The sequence below is a fragment of the Triticum urartu genome, chromosome 7A (genome assembly GCF_056163025.1).
Source record: "Triticum urartu cultivar PI428250 chromosome 7A, HENAU_Tu73, whole genome shotgun sequence".
In the NCBI taxonomy this organism is placed as follows: Eukaryota; Viridiplantae; Streptophyta; class Magnoliopsida; order Poales; family Poaceae; genus Triticum; species Triticum urartu.
In genome coordinates, this window is record NC_141879.1 from 31530817 (window position 1) to 31548179 (window position 17363).

The following is a 17363-nucleotide window of genomic DNA, read 5'->3' on the forward strand; positions in this document are numbered from 1 at the left end:
CCGCTAGATCCGTACCGCTGCCACGTGCCAGCTACCCACCACACAACCACCGTCATGCTCGCGCTCACGCGCCCTCGGCAGGCCACACGAAGAAACCACGGTTCTGGACTCGCCAGATCACTGCCGCCTCTAGCACACCCATCAGTCACCACCAAGCCTCAGGGTGGACACGGTCCGGGCCGGTCCGGTCCCTGACCGAGCCGTCCTTTGGACCGGCCGTCGGCGGTCCGGACCAGACTGGACCGAGCAGGGTCACGGTCCTGTTTCCAGGGACCGGACCGGCAGGGACGAAGCCTGAGCCGGACCGAGTGGCTTGTTTGGACCGGCCGGAGTTCATCATAGAGCACGCGCCGGAGCATGGCGACGCGGGGAGGGCGCTGGAGGCAGCGGGGCTTGTCATGGAGATGTCCAGCGACTTCTGTGACTCACGGTGGACGCCACGGCGGCCAGGCAGAGCTCGGGCAGCAACAGCGACGACAAATCTGGCACGACGGCCGGTGCACGACGGCCGGTGTACAACGGCGGTGTAGGGCCTCCCGCTTCAAGTTCTACCTTCCAGATGATATATCCGAGCATGGCGCATCCACTAGACATGCTTTCCAGCGTCAGGGAGGCCGGTAGCCGCGCGGATGAACGACGGCGGCGCAGACCAGCGCACGGCCGACGCGCCCACCACGCGCCCGCCATGCAGCTCTGGCCACACGCTCGCCACGCGCCCGCCACGACCTTGACACGCCCCCGCCACGCCCCTGCAACGCCCTTGGCATGCCCCCGCCATGCCCCTGCCTCGTCCTGACATGCCCCCGCCATGCTCTTGCCATGCCACAGCTCGTGTTCGTCGGTCCGCTCGGTCGGCTCGGTTAAAACCCAGACCGGACCGAAGCTTTGTCGGGGTGGTTTGCTAAGCTCGGACCGGCCGATTTTTTCAGCGGGCCAGGACCGAGCCGGCCCGAGCCGAGCGGGCCACGAGCCGGACCGCCGGACCGGACCGTGTCGTCCACCCTGAACCAAGCCACACATCTGGACCTCTCCGATGGCGCCAACGCATGCCAGCAGCAGGCCAGGGGACGCCACAGCTCTGTCGCCTCCACTCCAACAGATCCATGCGAGTAACATTGCAGCCTGGGCAAGCGCTCACCTTGCCATGACAAGCAAAAAGCAAAGGGTTTGGTTCCTCGGACAGCTTTTTCGTGATTTGCTTGAGCGAGCCGATTTGGCTAGCCTCCGTTGGCAAGGCTAAGCCTTGCCCAGCGAGGTGAGCCGTCATGAGACCAAAACACGTACATGTTCACGAACCAGTTAGCCCCGGTTGTGTCACCATCGTGATTAGTAAAATGTACCCTTACATTTAAAAAAGTGGTTAGTCAAACCCTCCTTCTCCACTGCTCCATCCTCCCCTGCCATGGCTTCTCATCACTAGTGTTGATTCCTTCCAAATCCTAGTTTCGAATTCTTGCATCCATGTAAGTGATCATTAAAGACCTTAACCCCCTTCTTCCCACTCTTATCCACTGACGGTCCTCGCGCTGCCGTCTTGTTTATCTTTGCATCTGCACACCACCTACCCGAGTCTCCTCCAAACATATCAGTTGCTCTTGGAAAGCGTTGGTTTTTGGCTGCCCTTAATTGCAGCTTCGCAATTTCCTGCCTTGCATCCCTCAAGTTTCAACCAGAGGCAAACGCCAAATTTGCAAGAGCAATGGCACCCATCACGTGGCTTGCCCTAACAATAGTTCGCAGTGCAAATCACCAAGCCACCACAAGAAATTTAATGGGAACGGTAAGCAACAAACATAAATGTGAGCATCATATTTTGTACATTATCGATCATACATGCGTTCATCTATAAATCTCTTTTCGTTTCACACATTCTCACTTTTTTTGTATCCATGGCAATGTTTCATCCACCCATATTACTAGTTGTGCTGCAGACTTTTTTCACCGAACATAAAACCAACCAACTTTAGAAGAACTATCTAGGGAACTAAGAATCCAATGAACGAAGACAATATCTCCGAGCTTTTACTTTGCTAAGAATGAAGAGAGCTAACCTACCTATCAAGTCTAAGCTGCAAAGGAGATGATGACGATCTGATTTAACCTGATCAACCTAGCTAACACCTCACCTTCAGATCAAGCACGACCACACTGATGTCATCGAGGCTATGCTCGTTGATGGCAAGATTTGTTAGGCGGATAGCAGCACAGACACACCGAACCTCTTCCTCCTTTCCTACTGATGCATTCGCGCCCTTGCTCTTGTCTTCCAGGCACTTCTTAGTGACGTTGCATGCCTTCTGGTTTGAGATCACATCCCACAGCCCGTTGCTCGCGAGGATCAGGCAGTCATCGTCGTCCGACCTTGCAGTTATGGTAATATCAGGCTCACATGTCATTTGAGGATTGAGGAATGTGTGCCCTGCGAACATAGTTCGAATTCAAATTAGATTCAGTAACTGAAGAATCAGAACACCTATATACTAAGAAAATAAAACTTGTTATAGAAATGAACGAACTTTTCAAAAAAGATGAACTGGAATATATATATAAGCCAAATAACAATTTCCAAATGAACAGTCATTTGTGTTTTGTAGGGAGTATGAACTCTCAATATGACATGAATGATAGTGATACAGTACATAAGAACATCGTTCATAAAGGTAAGGTTATTAAAAAATACAAATTCACAGTTTACCAATGGAAACAATATTTTTATAAGTATTGTCGCAAAACACTCGGGCTTTATAAATAATATATTCACTAATTCTAATTAGTTTAATGACACACAAAAAGTAAAAAATGTATATTAAATATGCATCTATTCAAATAATAAGTGGTCAACATCAATCACTTTTCTAGGTTCATGCAAATAAACTATTGCTACAAGCTAGTTGTCTAAAAAAAACATGCCAAAAATGGAGCTACAATGGTAGCTAACATACTGTTGAACAGTTACTATTTTTTTTAACATCCATCAAATTTGTTGATGTCTATTAGCTACTTACTGTAGAAAAGGAAGAATTAGTAACTATTAACTAACGAGGTGCAAAAGCACACTGAATTACATAACTAGATAGTAGGCTGCAAATACCAAAAATACAGCCATTCATCAAGTGATACAAACTGTGGTGAGTTGCCGCATCTGCAACTTCTACAGGGTGCTTCTAGTAAACAGCCATACAATAAAACCAATAACACACTCTACGAAGAAATGATGTGCGGATGGTAATGCTTCCAGAACAAGCAAGAAAGCTAAATAATGGGATTTCACCTGGTGGGAATAGAACCTAGATGTTGACCGTAACTTACGTCATCCACCTCATTACCGGCCTGCTCACACCGAACTAGCCGACTAAAAGAGCAATCACTGGAACAGACAAATGCCATCTCATCTATTCCACCACACATTCCGACAGCCGCAGCCATATTACCGTAGCCTACGGCCAAATCTACCCGGCTAGGACAGCGCATGCATGGTTGATCACATCAGATCCATGCACATAGTGCACCGACTAGGTGCAGGGGTGACACAGCCTGTCGCCATTGCGACATAGGAAACAATCTCCCTCCAAGCGCAACTCTACTATAGGTCCATCATGGAGAAAGCCCCACGACCCCCTCACGATCAACCAGACTAATTTGGTCTGCATGCAGCACCCTCAAAAGACGTGGATAGAGGGAGCAGGTGGCAGCTATCTAAGGTTTTGATAGCAGAGCCACCACTAGGAGGGTGACTCGTCATGGTAAGCAGGTCAACATGTGATAAGGTTCAACTATCAGTAAGAAACCTAAGGTCGAAGACAAATATATCAACCTTGTATGACAATGGAAATCAACAAAAATGAAGGAATAAACCAAATTCAGAAGGACAACCAAGCACAAAGTACGTCAATGATATGTGATAACCTTACTTTCTGTGATTTCCAAATTCAAAACATATAAATTTGCAACCATCAAAATCGACAATTATGTACTTATGAGCTTTCGAATAATGTGATAAAATAGAATGATAGGATAAGCAATCATAAAATCCATTTGGCAACTAGAAAAGCTAGTGCCTTTCCGTAGATTATTTAAAATAAAATTTCCATAATAGACTCACGAACGAATGCTTTTTTATACAAGATAAAAAATTGTCATGTAGTTTTGTCCTATGATAACCTTTTGAACTTGTAGGAACTATAACCTGTATATTTTGTTAGTTACATATATGACACGAGGTGACCTTTCTTTCTACACCCATTTCACCATATGGACATTCCCAAGGGTCACGGCGTTCTTCGACAGTTTTCATCCCTCCCTCTAGTCCATGATCAAAACAAACTCTCATCATTTTTTTCTTTGCGGGAACTAGTAGCATTTCACCCTCATTTTAAATTTACCAAAATAATTAAAATATGAGATTACTACTCAATCATATGCTTCCTTTTAAATTTAATGCTAAGGTAAAGTTTATTGTTGACCCAATTCATTGTGTGCCTCTTAAAGATGCAAGTAAGAGGATGTTGAAATATAGTGGCAACCCTTCTTTGTAAGCTTAAGCTTTTCGGCAAAGTTATGAGGTGCATGCGGTTCAATGTCGTATCTATAAAAAAAATTGAATTCAACACCTAGACAACAGAGTGCTAATAAAAATAGTTGTGGCCTATGTCAATCCCCCATCGAGTATAGAAGAGCCTATATGCGGGTTGAGCGTTCGAAAATATGTTTCCACTCGTAGTTAGATTAAGGTTCTGGGTGAACTAGTTAGTAGCATGCATTAAATAGGTGTCATACTCATTGAATGGGAACCGTACATGTGTTGGTTAGGTCTCGACTTTCATTTGAAAGTAGATACACTTTCCACATAAACACAAAAAAAATCCCGCGAGCTTAAATATTAACCAGGCATAGTACAAAATACACCACCTATGACATAGGATAATGTGTAGCACAAATGTAACTTGGCCTCGGGTTTGATAAAGGTCGGTATGCTTCAATGTAAATTGCCACCTCACATGCATATAGGTTTATTAAGATATATGTAGAACTTCATTCCCTTCGATTCTCTTGATCAAACAAATGCACATGATGGTACAAATTTATAGAGGTAACAACTCGTGTAACCAGATAGAGTGGACATAAAGTGTGGAAAGGAGATTACATGGTAGCATAAAGAACTAAGCTCAACACAACATGATTGATAGAAGACCCATGTGGAGATGTAAAAAAATTCGCTCCTTGTCCTTTGCCTTCGTAACATAGTCTACTTAGGTGACCATGAAGTAGTAATCTTGACGATGACAGATGCCTTATAGGGTGTGGATTAGAATCACATGAAAGATAATTTGCACATGTTCACGAGAAGCTCGATCTCTTTTTGGTGTCCCTTCTTCACCGCCATAGGATACTTCCAAAATTGACATCTGTCCTTATCTCTTATGCATCTTGTAACCCTTTAATCATGCTACCTAGATATAACTATCTTTCAATCATAGAGAGGGCCATTATATCTCTAATGATATGTGTCTACTGATAGCAGCGTTAGTCGACCGGGGTCCTATGAGGTCAATGATGGAAACTGCAACGATAATATATGTTGGATATAGTATGTTATGTAGACTTGTACTCTGTTTACTTTTGCATATGACGCCCCTTCAATTTTTATCTTGTATTAGATACTAAACACACATGATGACTAACCTTTCACCAGTCTTTGGTCACTAATTGTGAGTAAGGAAAAAAACTATGTACAATACTTCCATGTTCGTCTATGAACCCCTCTGTTTTCATCTTGTCTAACTAGACATGTAGATAATTTTTTATGGGAAACTGTCCCCATATGTTTATCATTACCTTTCCACTACACCCCGAAAAAAAGTAATTGGTGTATTGCATTGGCTATTTGATGAGATGTTACTACATATTCATACTTCAAAATTTTGCGGCTTCCAACCTCTCACAAATAGTTGACCTCATTGTAGATTAATGCAGCTCTGCAGACGTCTCGTGTAGTTACATACACACAATTCATATCCAACCACTAAACTACCACCATATCTTTTATAGATTGATGCAGCTCGGCACACGTATCATTGCACCAGGGCGGCTGGGTGGCAGCGATCAGAGCAGATATGGGTTCTATGGCATGGCCCACCATGCCAGCCAATGGGGGTTCCTCGAGAGCCATATCCGTAGCAATCTGATCAGCTAGGGGATCCATGTGGGCAGGGGGAGGGCACACCACAAAAAGAGCAAGTGTTTCTTTGGGGTCCAAATTGGTGGCGCTGCACTGCAAAGTAGCGTTACCCAACTCCGTGGAAGGTAGGGTGGAATTTGTAGGGTTCGAATTCAGATCGACAACAACAGCCCATAGGAAATAGATGGACCAAGTGGAGTGGAACCTTCCTCCTAGAGACCCCGCGGCACCTTAGATTTGGAAACCATTGGTGTTAATGGATCTCAATTATTGTCTCCACCGCTTCCACCTGGGCCCTGGTGAACGGACAACTAGGTCCACCTTTCTCCCGTGCTCGCGGATGACGCCAAGGGGGTCCTCTCACCCATGTTGTTCGTAATTTTCATCGACACCCTCAATTCCCTATTATAGCATGAGATTAGCTCTGGCATGCTTAAGTGCCTCACAGCATGCCATGCAGCATCGAGTGTCTTGTTCTTCCCCGATGACGTTGTCATTTTCTGTCGTCCCTGCAGTTCTGTAGATGTTCGGAAAAGCTTCTACCTTGTGCACCAATTTCTCGAAATGCTCAGCAACGCCCATTTGCTGCTCCCAGCAGGCGTCTGATGAGATCGGTTCCTCCCTGTCCTGCTCGATGATGGCCTTCCCCAGTCAATTGTTTGGGCTTCCCTTGTCCATGCGAAAAGTTTCTTCTGCAACCCTTATGCCCTTGGTGGATAGACCCATCTGCGCGGCTAGAGGCAGACCCTCATCTGCCATGTCCTCACCGTGATGTCCACATACATCCTAATGGCGATGGCTATCTCCCCACCGATCCTCAAGAAGATCACTAGAGTGATTCGTGACTTCCTCTATCAATGTTTAAGAATGCAAGGTGGGTTGTTGCCTTGTCAGCCCGGCAAAGATCTACCGGCAGCTTGAGTTTGGTAGCCTCAGCGTCCGAGACTTGCAGCGCACGGGCATCTCCATGTGCATGCGCGCTGGTTGTGGCTTCAAGCAAAGGACACTTCCTGACCCTGGCACCATCTGCCTCTGCTGTGTGAGCTCGAGGTGCGAGACTTCTTATGCGCATAAACAATCTAGACCTTGGAAGATGTCCGCTCCTGCCACTTTTGGATTCCCGGAGATCGTGTCGTCAATTACAACTCTTGTTTCCCATAGGCGTCACCGCTCGCAGCTGGTTTGCGAAGCCCTTGATCAATTCACCTTGATTGGGTATATCCATGGCGTCCCCATCACCATGGATGGGTATGTCAACTTGTGGAGGCGCATCCAGCAGGTCACCCTCACTGTGGCACGAGACTCAATTTTCTGGTGCTTGTCCGAGAATGGGCAATACTTGGCAAAATCCTGCTACAAGGCGATTTTCCTTGGATCAACCTTAGCCCCCTTGTGGCGTTTGATCTGGCGCAACTGGGCACCTCTCAACGTTACATTCTTCGTCTGGTTTGCTTACCATAACAGATGCTAGACTATTGATCACCTTGCCTCCCGTCATTTGCAGCACGAGCCTCTCCATGTTCTATGCTCACAAGACAAGGAAACGTTGTAGCACCAGACTTATCACTGTCATCGTTGACGAAGCGCGTCGTTGGGCTGCCACTGGTGCCAAAGTGCGAGACAGGATATTGCATGTAACCTGCACTTTAGCAACACCTAGGTCTAAGCACACGCTCCTAATGCTCACTTTGCATCCTCAACCATGCCTTTGTGTGTACATGACCTAACGATTGCACTATCTAATTTTTTTCCCCCATTCTATCAATGCAAAGATACACGCATAGAACGTATTCACGAAAAAAGGACTTAACAAATCCAGCACTAATAATGCATGGGAGCAAAACGACACATTTATATTTATTAAACTAAATTACTTGACAAATTACCACTTTATTTTATATATATAGTTGGCTTTTCTTTCTTTCTCATAAGAAGATAGTTGCAAAAAAATATTTTGTAAGAACGAATTAACGGCCAATGCCAACAGAGGCATTGAGCAGTAGGCAGTAGCTGACAAAGCCAGGAAGGAGCCTTGTTTGCTTGTGACATAACACGACGCATGTAGAGCTGGGAACACATTTTCCATACATGCATGAACGATAGTTGTTGTTATTTTTTACTCCAGTTTCTTGACATTAACTATTTTAACCTCGCAAAAAAAAGACCTTGACTATTTTAAAAGAAGGTTATCGCTATGCATACCTAAAGCTCGCGACCTGGTAAGGATCCCCTGCACGCCGGGCGCCGCCAGCTCGTCCGGCCGTGCCAGCTGCATCCGCACATCAAGCTAACATTAATCCCCAGCAAATATTGGACGAGGAAAGAAACACAATATATCAAGCTCATACATGACGCCAGCAGCGTGCTCACCTTGTGGTCATGGGAGAGCGGGACGGCGCGGCCAGCGCGGCAGAGCACGGCGCGGGAGTCGCCGCAGTTGGCCACGAGGATGCGGCCGCGGACCACGAGCGCCACCACCGCCGTGGACCCCATGATGCTGCCCGCCGGCACCCCCGACGCCGCCAGCTCGTCCGCCCGCGCGAAGCTCCTTCTCAGCGCGCCCTTCCACGCGCACAGCTCCGCCTCTTCGTCTTGCTGCTGCTTCTTCCGGTAGGCTGCGGCCGCGCGGCTCATCTCGTCCACCAGGATCGCGTGCATGTGGTCCCTCAGTACCACCGACACCTGCACCACCACGGAAATTAGTGTACAGACAAGTCGGTGTTGAGCTGGAGTGTGGCCACGTTCGTAGAGGGGTGCAGCTAGGTTACCACGGGGCCGCCGTGGCCGTCGAAGACGGCGAAGAAGTGCATGCGCGAGCCGTCGACCCAAGTGCAGAAGGACGGGCGCATCGACACGGTGTCCTGCATGGTCACCCCGTGCTCCCGCGGCTTCCCCGCCGCACCGTACGCCCCGCGCCACGCCGGTCGCTCTGCCGTACCGGAGCCCTCCGCTTCCTTAGCGATGGGTGCGAGGCGAGGGCTCCCGCGCAGGCGGCACGCCGGCAGGTGGCATTCCTCGTAGCCCTTAGGTGGGTCGACTCCGCCCTCGCCGGCCGCGCGGACGTTGTTCACGCCGACGCTGGCCATCACGACGGATTGATCCTTCCAAGGAACAGGCTGAGCAGGTCCTGCGCGGATCCCGAAGCAGCAGAGCATCTTCATTTTGGCTAGGCTAGCAAGAGTGAGGGGTAGAGCTACACAGAAACGGACGATTGAAGGCGAGGAGCAGAAGAGTAGGAGGAGGAAGGGGGAATAGAGCGCAGAAACCTCTCGCTCAAACACGAAGGAGATTACTTGTACTCGTGTCGCTTTTGGATGCAAATTAGTGCTTGCTGCATTACTGCTTCCCCATTTTCACCTCTATTTGTTCATTGATGGAAAATGGCCATATCTTCTATTCCGAATTTATTATCCTTAATTAGTTTCTTGTTCATTATTGCATGTACTGTACTAGAAATATACGGAGGATTCCATACAAACATTCTTTTCGGGAATAAAAACACATTGGGTTTGATCGGCAGTGATTTGTCCTTCCTTTATCTCACTCGCTTTTATTTGCTACCATGTACTCCCTCCGTTCCTAAATATATGTCAATCTAGATATTTCAACAAATGACTACATACAAAACAAAATGAGTGAATCTACACTTTGAAATATGTATATATACATCCGTTCCTAAATATGTCTCTTAGAAATTTCAATAAGAACTACATACAAATGTATATAGACATATCTTAGGGTGAAGATTCACTTATTTTGGTCCGTATATAATTCATATTGAAATCTTTAAAAAGACTAATATTTAGGAACAGAGGAAGTATATAAAAAAAGTAATTAATGATATGAATAATATTCGTACAAATTAGGAAGGAAATGATTTGCAATCAGAGCATCATGATAAGTTACTAGTAAATCATAATTGCAATAAATGATACAAATTACTATAAGATATGTATTTCTATCTGATAGTGCAAATAAGGAATCAATTAATACATGATGATAAGTTAGTACCCTCTGTTACTAAATATAAGTCTTTCTAGAGATTTCAATAATAAGGAGTACATATGTATATAGCCATATTTTAGAGTGTAGATTCACTCATTTTGCTTCGTATGTACTTCGTCTTGGAATATCTAAAAAGACTTATATTCAGTAAAGGATGGAGTACTAACATAGGTAATTAATGGTTTCCTTAAAAACGACCTCAAGTACTGCATATCTTATTGATTTGGCAAATAAAATAATATTATCTTTGTTGAGGCAAGTGCTTACCAAATAAAACCTAATTTTCTATTTGTCGTACCACATCTCTACTCTTAATGTCTACTCCTAATGGAGCAGTTAGTAGCCTGGTACTCTGGTTTTATTTTCGTTCGGTTTTATTTCCTCCCACGTTCCACCACCCCCGTACCACTGGCTTTTATCTCTTTAAAAATCATTGCAAAAGGAGTAAAAAATCACGTACTTTTAGGATCGCACTTACCATATGTTGTTGCTTCCCTGCACTTGTACATCCCCCTTTGCCTAGAAAAAAAAATCACGCACCAAATCTACTATATGGTATGTCATGTGAGACACCTACCAAAACACATGTTTGTTCCATTACAAAAGATCACATACCAAAAACCTAGGAAACATGCATGGGCAGGTCAATCAACGCACGGGTGGGCCATCCAAATAAATCACCCCCGTATCCGTACGCATCTCTACTAACCAACACTGCATCTTTTGTTTCCGAATGTACTCTCTCTCTCTCTCTCTCTCTCTCTCTCCCTCTCTCTCTCTCTCTCGGCTGGCTAGGTTTTCTCACCCGATTTCCTCTCTTCGCCGCCGCTGACACTCCCTTCCCTCGCTCCTGAGATGCACCAATGTTTCCCTCCATGTCCACCCATAGATGACGTGGACGCTCTTCTTGGATTACACGGACTCGAGGAGGATCTGGTTGGAGGCGCCGCCGGTGAGGCACGACTCCTCAACCTACTCTGAGGGGTGAGGGCTCAACCTCCTCTGAGCATATAGTAGGCGAATATCCCTTCATCTTGCTTTTCGGCTTGGTTGCCGATCCAACTAAATCAGATAGCTTGATCCGCATCCCATCGATGATCTACTCACAACACGACAACATGTGCTATTACCTGAGAGGAAGAGACTACGAAGACGGTCAGGGACAACTCCTGTGGCATGGAAAAACCGGTAGGCAATATATTGTCACGTGAAAAAATCATGGACTATAGTGCTTGTTGATCTGATGTCATTTATATGACAGATCAAAGACAAGCTTATATTTTGTTTCCTTCTCCTACCTTTAACTAGACCATGATGGCGCGCGTTGCTGCGCCCGTCTATTTTGACTATAGAATGGTAGGAACTTGTGTAAATATAAAGAGACAAAAGCAACATAGATGAAAATAATATATTAAAAGGATAAAATAGTCTGAAAAAGTTTTTTCACGTAATTTTTTTATTTTGTTTTGAAGCGTTGGTAGTCTGGTAAGTAGCAACTAACAACACACAGAGAAAAATACTAAGGTAGGGCATGTTATTTCCATTTCAGTTTGTAGCTTATGGCTACTTCCAAATGAAAAGGTCAAAAAATAACTTGACATAATAATAGAACACATCTAACAGTTAATAGCGGTAACCTGAATAAAAATATGTAGGCCACAAGAGTTATAAATTCATGAATTGGCGAAACATTGATATACAGATTAACCCTGCTAAAGGCACCGGATGAAATCTATGCTCTTCTTAAGTGGCGTAGTACACACTGCAAGACATGTCACATAATTGTTGAATCTAACTTCCAAAGCTGAAATTACATGCATGTATGCATCCCTAATCAATGATCATCGTACTAATTTCCAAACTAAAAGAAAAACATGGATGATTATTCTTATATTTCAGAAAGTCAAAGTTATATATGTAAATGCTTCATCTTTGGTTTCTGACGTCATCTTAGATTGACATTGACTTAAATTCTTTTCCTATGTCTTGCAACAGACCCTGCAAAGATGTGCACAACGTATCAGGTAAAGTCATTCCTTACACAAGCTAGGAGTGTCTAGTTATCTCAAGAAGAAAAGTGTCTATGGTTGGAAAACAAAAACTCACCCATGAAACTGTCATGCTTCTTCATTAAGCATGGCACATATCTTACCTATAATTGAACTGTAAGAAGTTAAAGAAATAAAGTACACTCTGTAACAAAATGTAAGACGTTTTTATGCCCTATGCAAAACAAAAAAAAAGTCTTGCATTTTGGTACAGAGGATGTAGCTTTCATGTGCAAAAATCCATGCAATGTTTCGGAGGTAAATCTGAACTTAAATGGGATTATAGGGAAGCATTGCATGACCTCTCAGCAGATCAAAACCTATATATCTTCCTTACAACTCTGCTTGCATTAGCGTTTAGTTGATGAGTTCAACGCCTACATGTCTACAGGCTACAGTACTTCCGCAAATGATTCTGAAGCATTTGAAAAATAGAGGAAGAAAAACATGCACATGACGTGAGCATATACATGCAATAGATTCAGAAGGGCCTTCATTTTTAGTAAGAAGCTTCTGAAGAGCCTAATGTTTTGTAAATGTCTAGTAAGAGGAGGGCATTAATTTACTTAAAAAATTAATTAATAGACAATAGTACTACCCAGTAATAAATTTGTGGTTCAGTATAACCTTAACAATTGATCTATTATGGATTCTGGATTAAGCATTGCCTAAAAAACTCAAGAAAGAATCATATTTAGTTTATCCTTGCTGAAGATAGTTGGAAAAAAGTAGTTAGTGAATCAACAGTTTAGTTTATAGTTAACATATTTACTCCAGTGCCCATGCATCATCTACGGCAGCTGAAGGTTTGTGAATAGGCAAATTTTAACTATGCATGGTGAAGCAAAATCTGCAGGAACTCCCGGTGAGTAACATTACTCAAGGAATTGTTCTAAATAACCTTATCATACAGATATCGATGAATTCTTAATCCCAAGATTCATATATATTTGCTTCTGTTAGCACACTGAATGATGTGCAGTAGCGCAACAAAAGCAACATAGGGAACCTACAGGTATTATAATCTCACTCAAAATGTTGGCAAGGATGCATCCTGGTGCCCTTTTATGATGCATAGTTATCAATTAAGCGAACAATCATAGTTTCACCATCCCTAACCTTTAATATCATGTAACAACTAACAAGTTATGCACAATTCTAGCAGACATACAATTTACAAATGCAAATATTCAATAATTGCTACAGCAAACGGAACATACCTGTCTCAGGTATCTTTATTTTTATGGTCATCACAACAAATCATACATTATTATATTTCCTCATCACTTCACCACGCCTTGCAAAAATAACCAGAGTTGTTCCATCAGTAAAAGGCAACGTCGTGGGGCCATGGTCGAGAAGATAACTTATACGGCTCTTAAAAAAAGCTTGCTTGTGTCTCTCCTTGCTCAATAAGTCCCTTATAACAATACATTTTTTCAGTGTCTCAATCTTTGTATCAGTATCACCCTATGATGTAAGTACTTATAAGATCAAGAGATGTAGTTAATAAAGAAAATCCAAAAAACTGAGGATGATGAACAAGACAAATTTAATGCAGGACCACCCTTACTTTTGGCAACGAATAATTATTTTCTTGAATTATTATATCCAACAATACATTCAGCAGAAATTGGGCAAGTTGTTACAACTGTTAATAAAAGCCTGACTAAAAGATATAAACTTAGTAACCATTTTGCCAGTTACAGTTTGAGTAATAAAGTTAATACCAAAATCAGCGACCTGTGTTTCCTAGATGATAGAAGGACTAATATTTCCTTTAAGTATGTTTCGAGAAGTGCCTTGATCGACTCTGGAACATCAGCAACGAATTTCAGCAAGTACAGGGAGGAGCAATAGGGGTGGTGACACTTGAGCCTCCTTGAAGCGGGTGAGGATTCAGGGCACTCCAGGGAAGATAGGGGCACCTGGTTGTGGGGTGGAGGCTACCAATTGTTCGCTGCCTGGCCTCCGTGGTGCTGACCGTCGACCCGGGGGGTGTGAGGAGAGAAGGCGAGGAGGCGAGCCAGATGGATCGATAGACAGGGAGCAGGAAGGTATTTCCCAAACCTGGGAGCGGAGGGTTTCGTGCCATCGTCGGAAGTTCCCACTCACTTTCTTGTAAACGCAGGCTTCTCCATAATATGAGAAATGCTACAGAGCTCCCACTCACTTTCTTGTAAACGCAGGCTTCTCCATAAGTCTGCATAAACCCAAACGCTTTGATCATCTCATCAAAGCGAATGTTCCAACTCCGAGATGCTTGCACCAGCCCATCTTCATCTAGAGATATCGGTGATATATAGACAAGATTTGGCATTTGCTTGCTAGCTGTTGGTTCTATTCTAGAAGGTTTTGGTAAGCTAATTGAGAACTTGTTGGATGTGAGTCTTGTTGGCTGATTTGGCATTTGCCTGCTAGCTGTTGGTTCTATTATAGGAGGTGTTAGTAAGTTAATTGAGAGCTTGTTGTTTACTTTTTGGGATCGGGTTCCACTATGAAAATATAACTGAAGAAGAACCAAAAAATTCACATGCTACTGTTTTTCTTTCCTGTAAAGTCGGTCGTTAATCCTTTGCTCATATTGCTTTAGGAAAATGGTGCCACCACCACCACCATGACGACTGTGCAAGTCAAGGTGCACCAACAGCCTTGCAACTGGCAAGTTGTTCGGCATCTACTTCTAGCCGAGTTTTCGTCATGCGGTGGTAAGCAATTATATGAAATGCAACAACTATTTTGTTTTTAGTGCTGGCATTCCTCCATTGTGTCATTTTTCTTTTTTCACACAGATTGTCCCATGCAATGTGAGGTTGAAATTCAACAAGCTGACAGGAGACACTATGATCTTTAAGCATCCTGGGGGGCCCTACCCTATGGAAGTCGAGAAAGGATGCAATATGTCATAGATTGGAGGAGATGGATGGGCCCGTTTCCTCGCGCGCATGCGTCTCAGTGGTGGTGAGTTGATCAGCTTCTTCTTCAGAGCAGAAAGACCCAAGCTGGTTGTCATTTATATAAACCTGGTGGAAGATGATGAAGATGATGAGGACTCACTCGATGAAGATGATGAGGACCCACTTCATGAAGCCATCGTAGTTCAAAGAATGAGGCTGGGCGAGGAGGAGGTGTGCAACGTATGGGACATAATTCCGCCATGTGATGACTTTGTCGGGGTGCCTTTTGTGACCCGCCTAACAAGTACCATGGTCGATCGGCATGATATGGCATGTTATATTAACTGTAGTAATTTGATGATATATACATGCTTTATTGTCATACTTGCAAATGCAAATTATCCGATGATATGCTTAGTGTAGAGTCCAATGATATGGTGTGTGGAATCTGGTCGATGATATGCTTTAGTGTAGAGTCCGATCACATGCTTATTAGTGTAGAATCCAAGGAACTATTAATAGTATAGATAATCCATATATACTTATTAGTAGAATTCATGCTTAGTACAAATTCGTAGTCCTATGTCTTATGATAGTGTAGAAATCTATACTTAATAGAAATATATTTGCAAGAGTATGTGCGAGGCTATTTATTAATTGATATTTTTTTCTTTTTCAGAAATTGCCAAAGAGCCTATCTGTGAGTTGTGGTATCGAGCCTGATGAAGAAGGCTTAGCTGTACTACGCCTTACCGCAAGGGGCTCCGTCATCACATGTACTTACTGCATGGACATGGACGGTCGCACACACTTAAACTCAATTGGGTGGAAGAGATTCCTCGTTGGCAAGAATCTTCGTGTTGGACAGGCCATCCTAAATACTATCAGGAACACCCACCGTCCAGGCTTGAGGATGATGATCGTCGTCGATATCATCTAGAACTACATATGTGTGTGTGGTTGTATGACTATATATACCTATTAGAACTGCTATATATGTGTGGTTGTAAGACTACCTAGTACTGCTTGAGGATGCATGTTGACTATATATGAAATTGTTATCTAGTACTACCTAGTACCTATAATGCTTTATGAAATTGATATCTAGTAGTACCTAGTATCTAGAAATTGCAGCTTATTGAAACTGAAACGGGGGGATGATGAAAGATACAACAGTAGCGCGGGGTTAGGAAAGCGCTACAGCTAATTAATAGTAGCGCGTTCCCGAAAAGAGCTTCTGATATAGTCAATTGAAGTAGCGTGGGTACAGACGGCACTACTACTAACAGTTAGTTGTAGCACCATAGTAGTAGCGCGGCTACCTGCGCTGCTGATAGCCTCAAAACCCGCACTACTACTAGGGTTTTCCCTAGTAGTGACTCCAAGTCCCAGAAAACAGACCTCACCTTTCGTACCTTCAGCATCGGCTCCGGCGCCTTTTTCATCGTCTTTCCCGGCGCGGGGCACTGTTCCCAGTTTTTCAACAGCTCATCGATTTCGGCGCCGCTCCGCTTATGTTGGAGGTCCTCAATTCTCAGCCTCACCATTGAATAGATCTCCACGATTTCTCCACGGGTCGTCCTTCTCGAGCCATCTTCGATGCCCCCTGAACATGACTTTCCTAGACCCGCCATCTTTCCTTGACGTTAGCTGCTGAGACGTCGTATCATCCATGCACCGTGTGCATCCGCAATATCCATGGCACACCTAGCCTGTGACATATCCGTAACCGAGATAGTCGTGCATCATCGTGATCAACGCGGATCTCATATAGAAATACTCGCCTTTGCTAGCGTCCCATGTCTTGGCCGGTGTTTTCCATAACGTCTCTAACTCCTCTTGAAGTAGCCCCAGATAAAGATTAATATTCTATCCCGGTTGTTTCGACCCTTGAATCAGCATGCTCATGTGAATGTACTTCGACTTCATGCACAACCAGGGGGAGCTTGTACATCCATACAAACACAGGCCATGTGCTATGGTTTGTGTCCTGGTTGCCAAATGGATTCATGCCATCGGTACACGCGCCGAGCGCGATGTTCCTTGCATCACATTCGAAATACCGATAGAAGCCGTTCAAAGCTCTCCACTAGCTTCCATCCTTGACGTGTCTCAGCTTCGGATCATCTCCATCGTTGGGCTTCTTCCTCTCCGCGTTCCAACGCATGAGCTTTGCTTCCTTGGGATCTATGATATACCGCTGGAGATGGGGAGTGATCGGTAAGTACCATACAA

General features: G+C 44.2%; 1 protein-coding gene and 1 long non-coding RNA gene across 2 annotated transcripts; both read right to left on the minus strand.

The window, feature by feature from the left end:
• Positions 1-2097: 2097 nt before the first annotated feature.
• Positions 2098-9339, minus strand: LOC125518191 (putative protein phosphatase 2C 37). The gene is made up of 6 exons (XM_087531642.1): positions 8947-9339; positions 8549-8860; positions 8381-8447; positions 8065-8245; positions 7662-7780; positions 2098-2431 (listed from the first exon to the last, which is right to left on the minus strand). The coding sequence occupies exons 1-6, from the start codon at positions 9337-9339 to the stop codon at positions 2115-2117; spliced, it is 1389 nt and encodes a 462-aa protein (XP_087387768.1). The 3' UTR covers positions 2098-2114.
• Positions 9340-11944: 2605 nt separating this feature from the next.
• On the minus strand, positions 11945-13551 carry LOC125523429 (uncharacterized). Its single transcript, XR_007290226.2, has 3 exons — positions 13452-13551; positions 12290-12346; positions 11945-12181 (listed from the first exon to the last, which is right to left on the minus strand). It is a non-coding gene; the product is annotated as an uncharacterized LOC125523429 (long non-coding RNA).
• Positions 13552-17363: the final 3812 nt, after the last annotated feature.

Bases quoted from the DNA above. Each gene is read 5' to 3' on its own strand.
- LOC125518191 (XM_087531642.1), bottom strand. From the start codon at position 9,339: ATGAAGATGCTCTGCTGCTTCGGGATCCGCGCAGGACCTGCTCAGCCT. The intron at 7,781-8,064 runs GTAATTTGTCAA...CTTTGGCACCAG, and splicing joins TATATATATAAAATAAAGTG to TGGCAGCCCAACGACGCGCT. The intron at 2,432-7,661 runs GTGATCAATAGT...TTTGAATTCGAA, and splicing joins TGCAAATGACGGGAGGCAAG to CTATGTTCGCAGGGCACACA.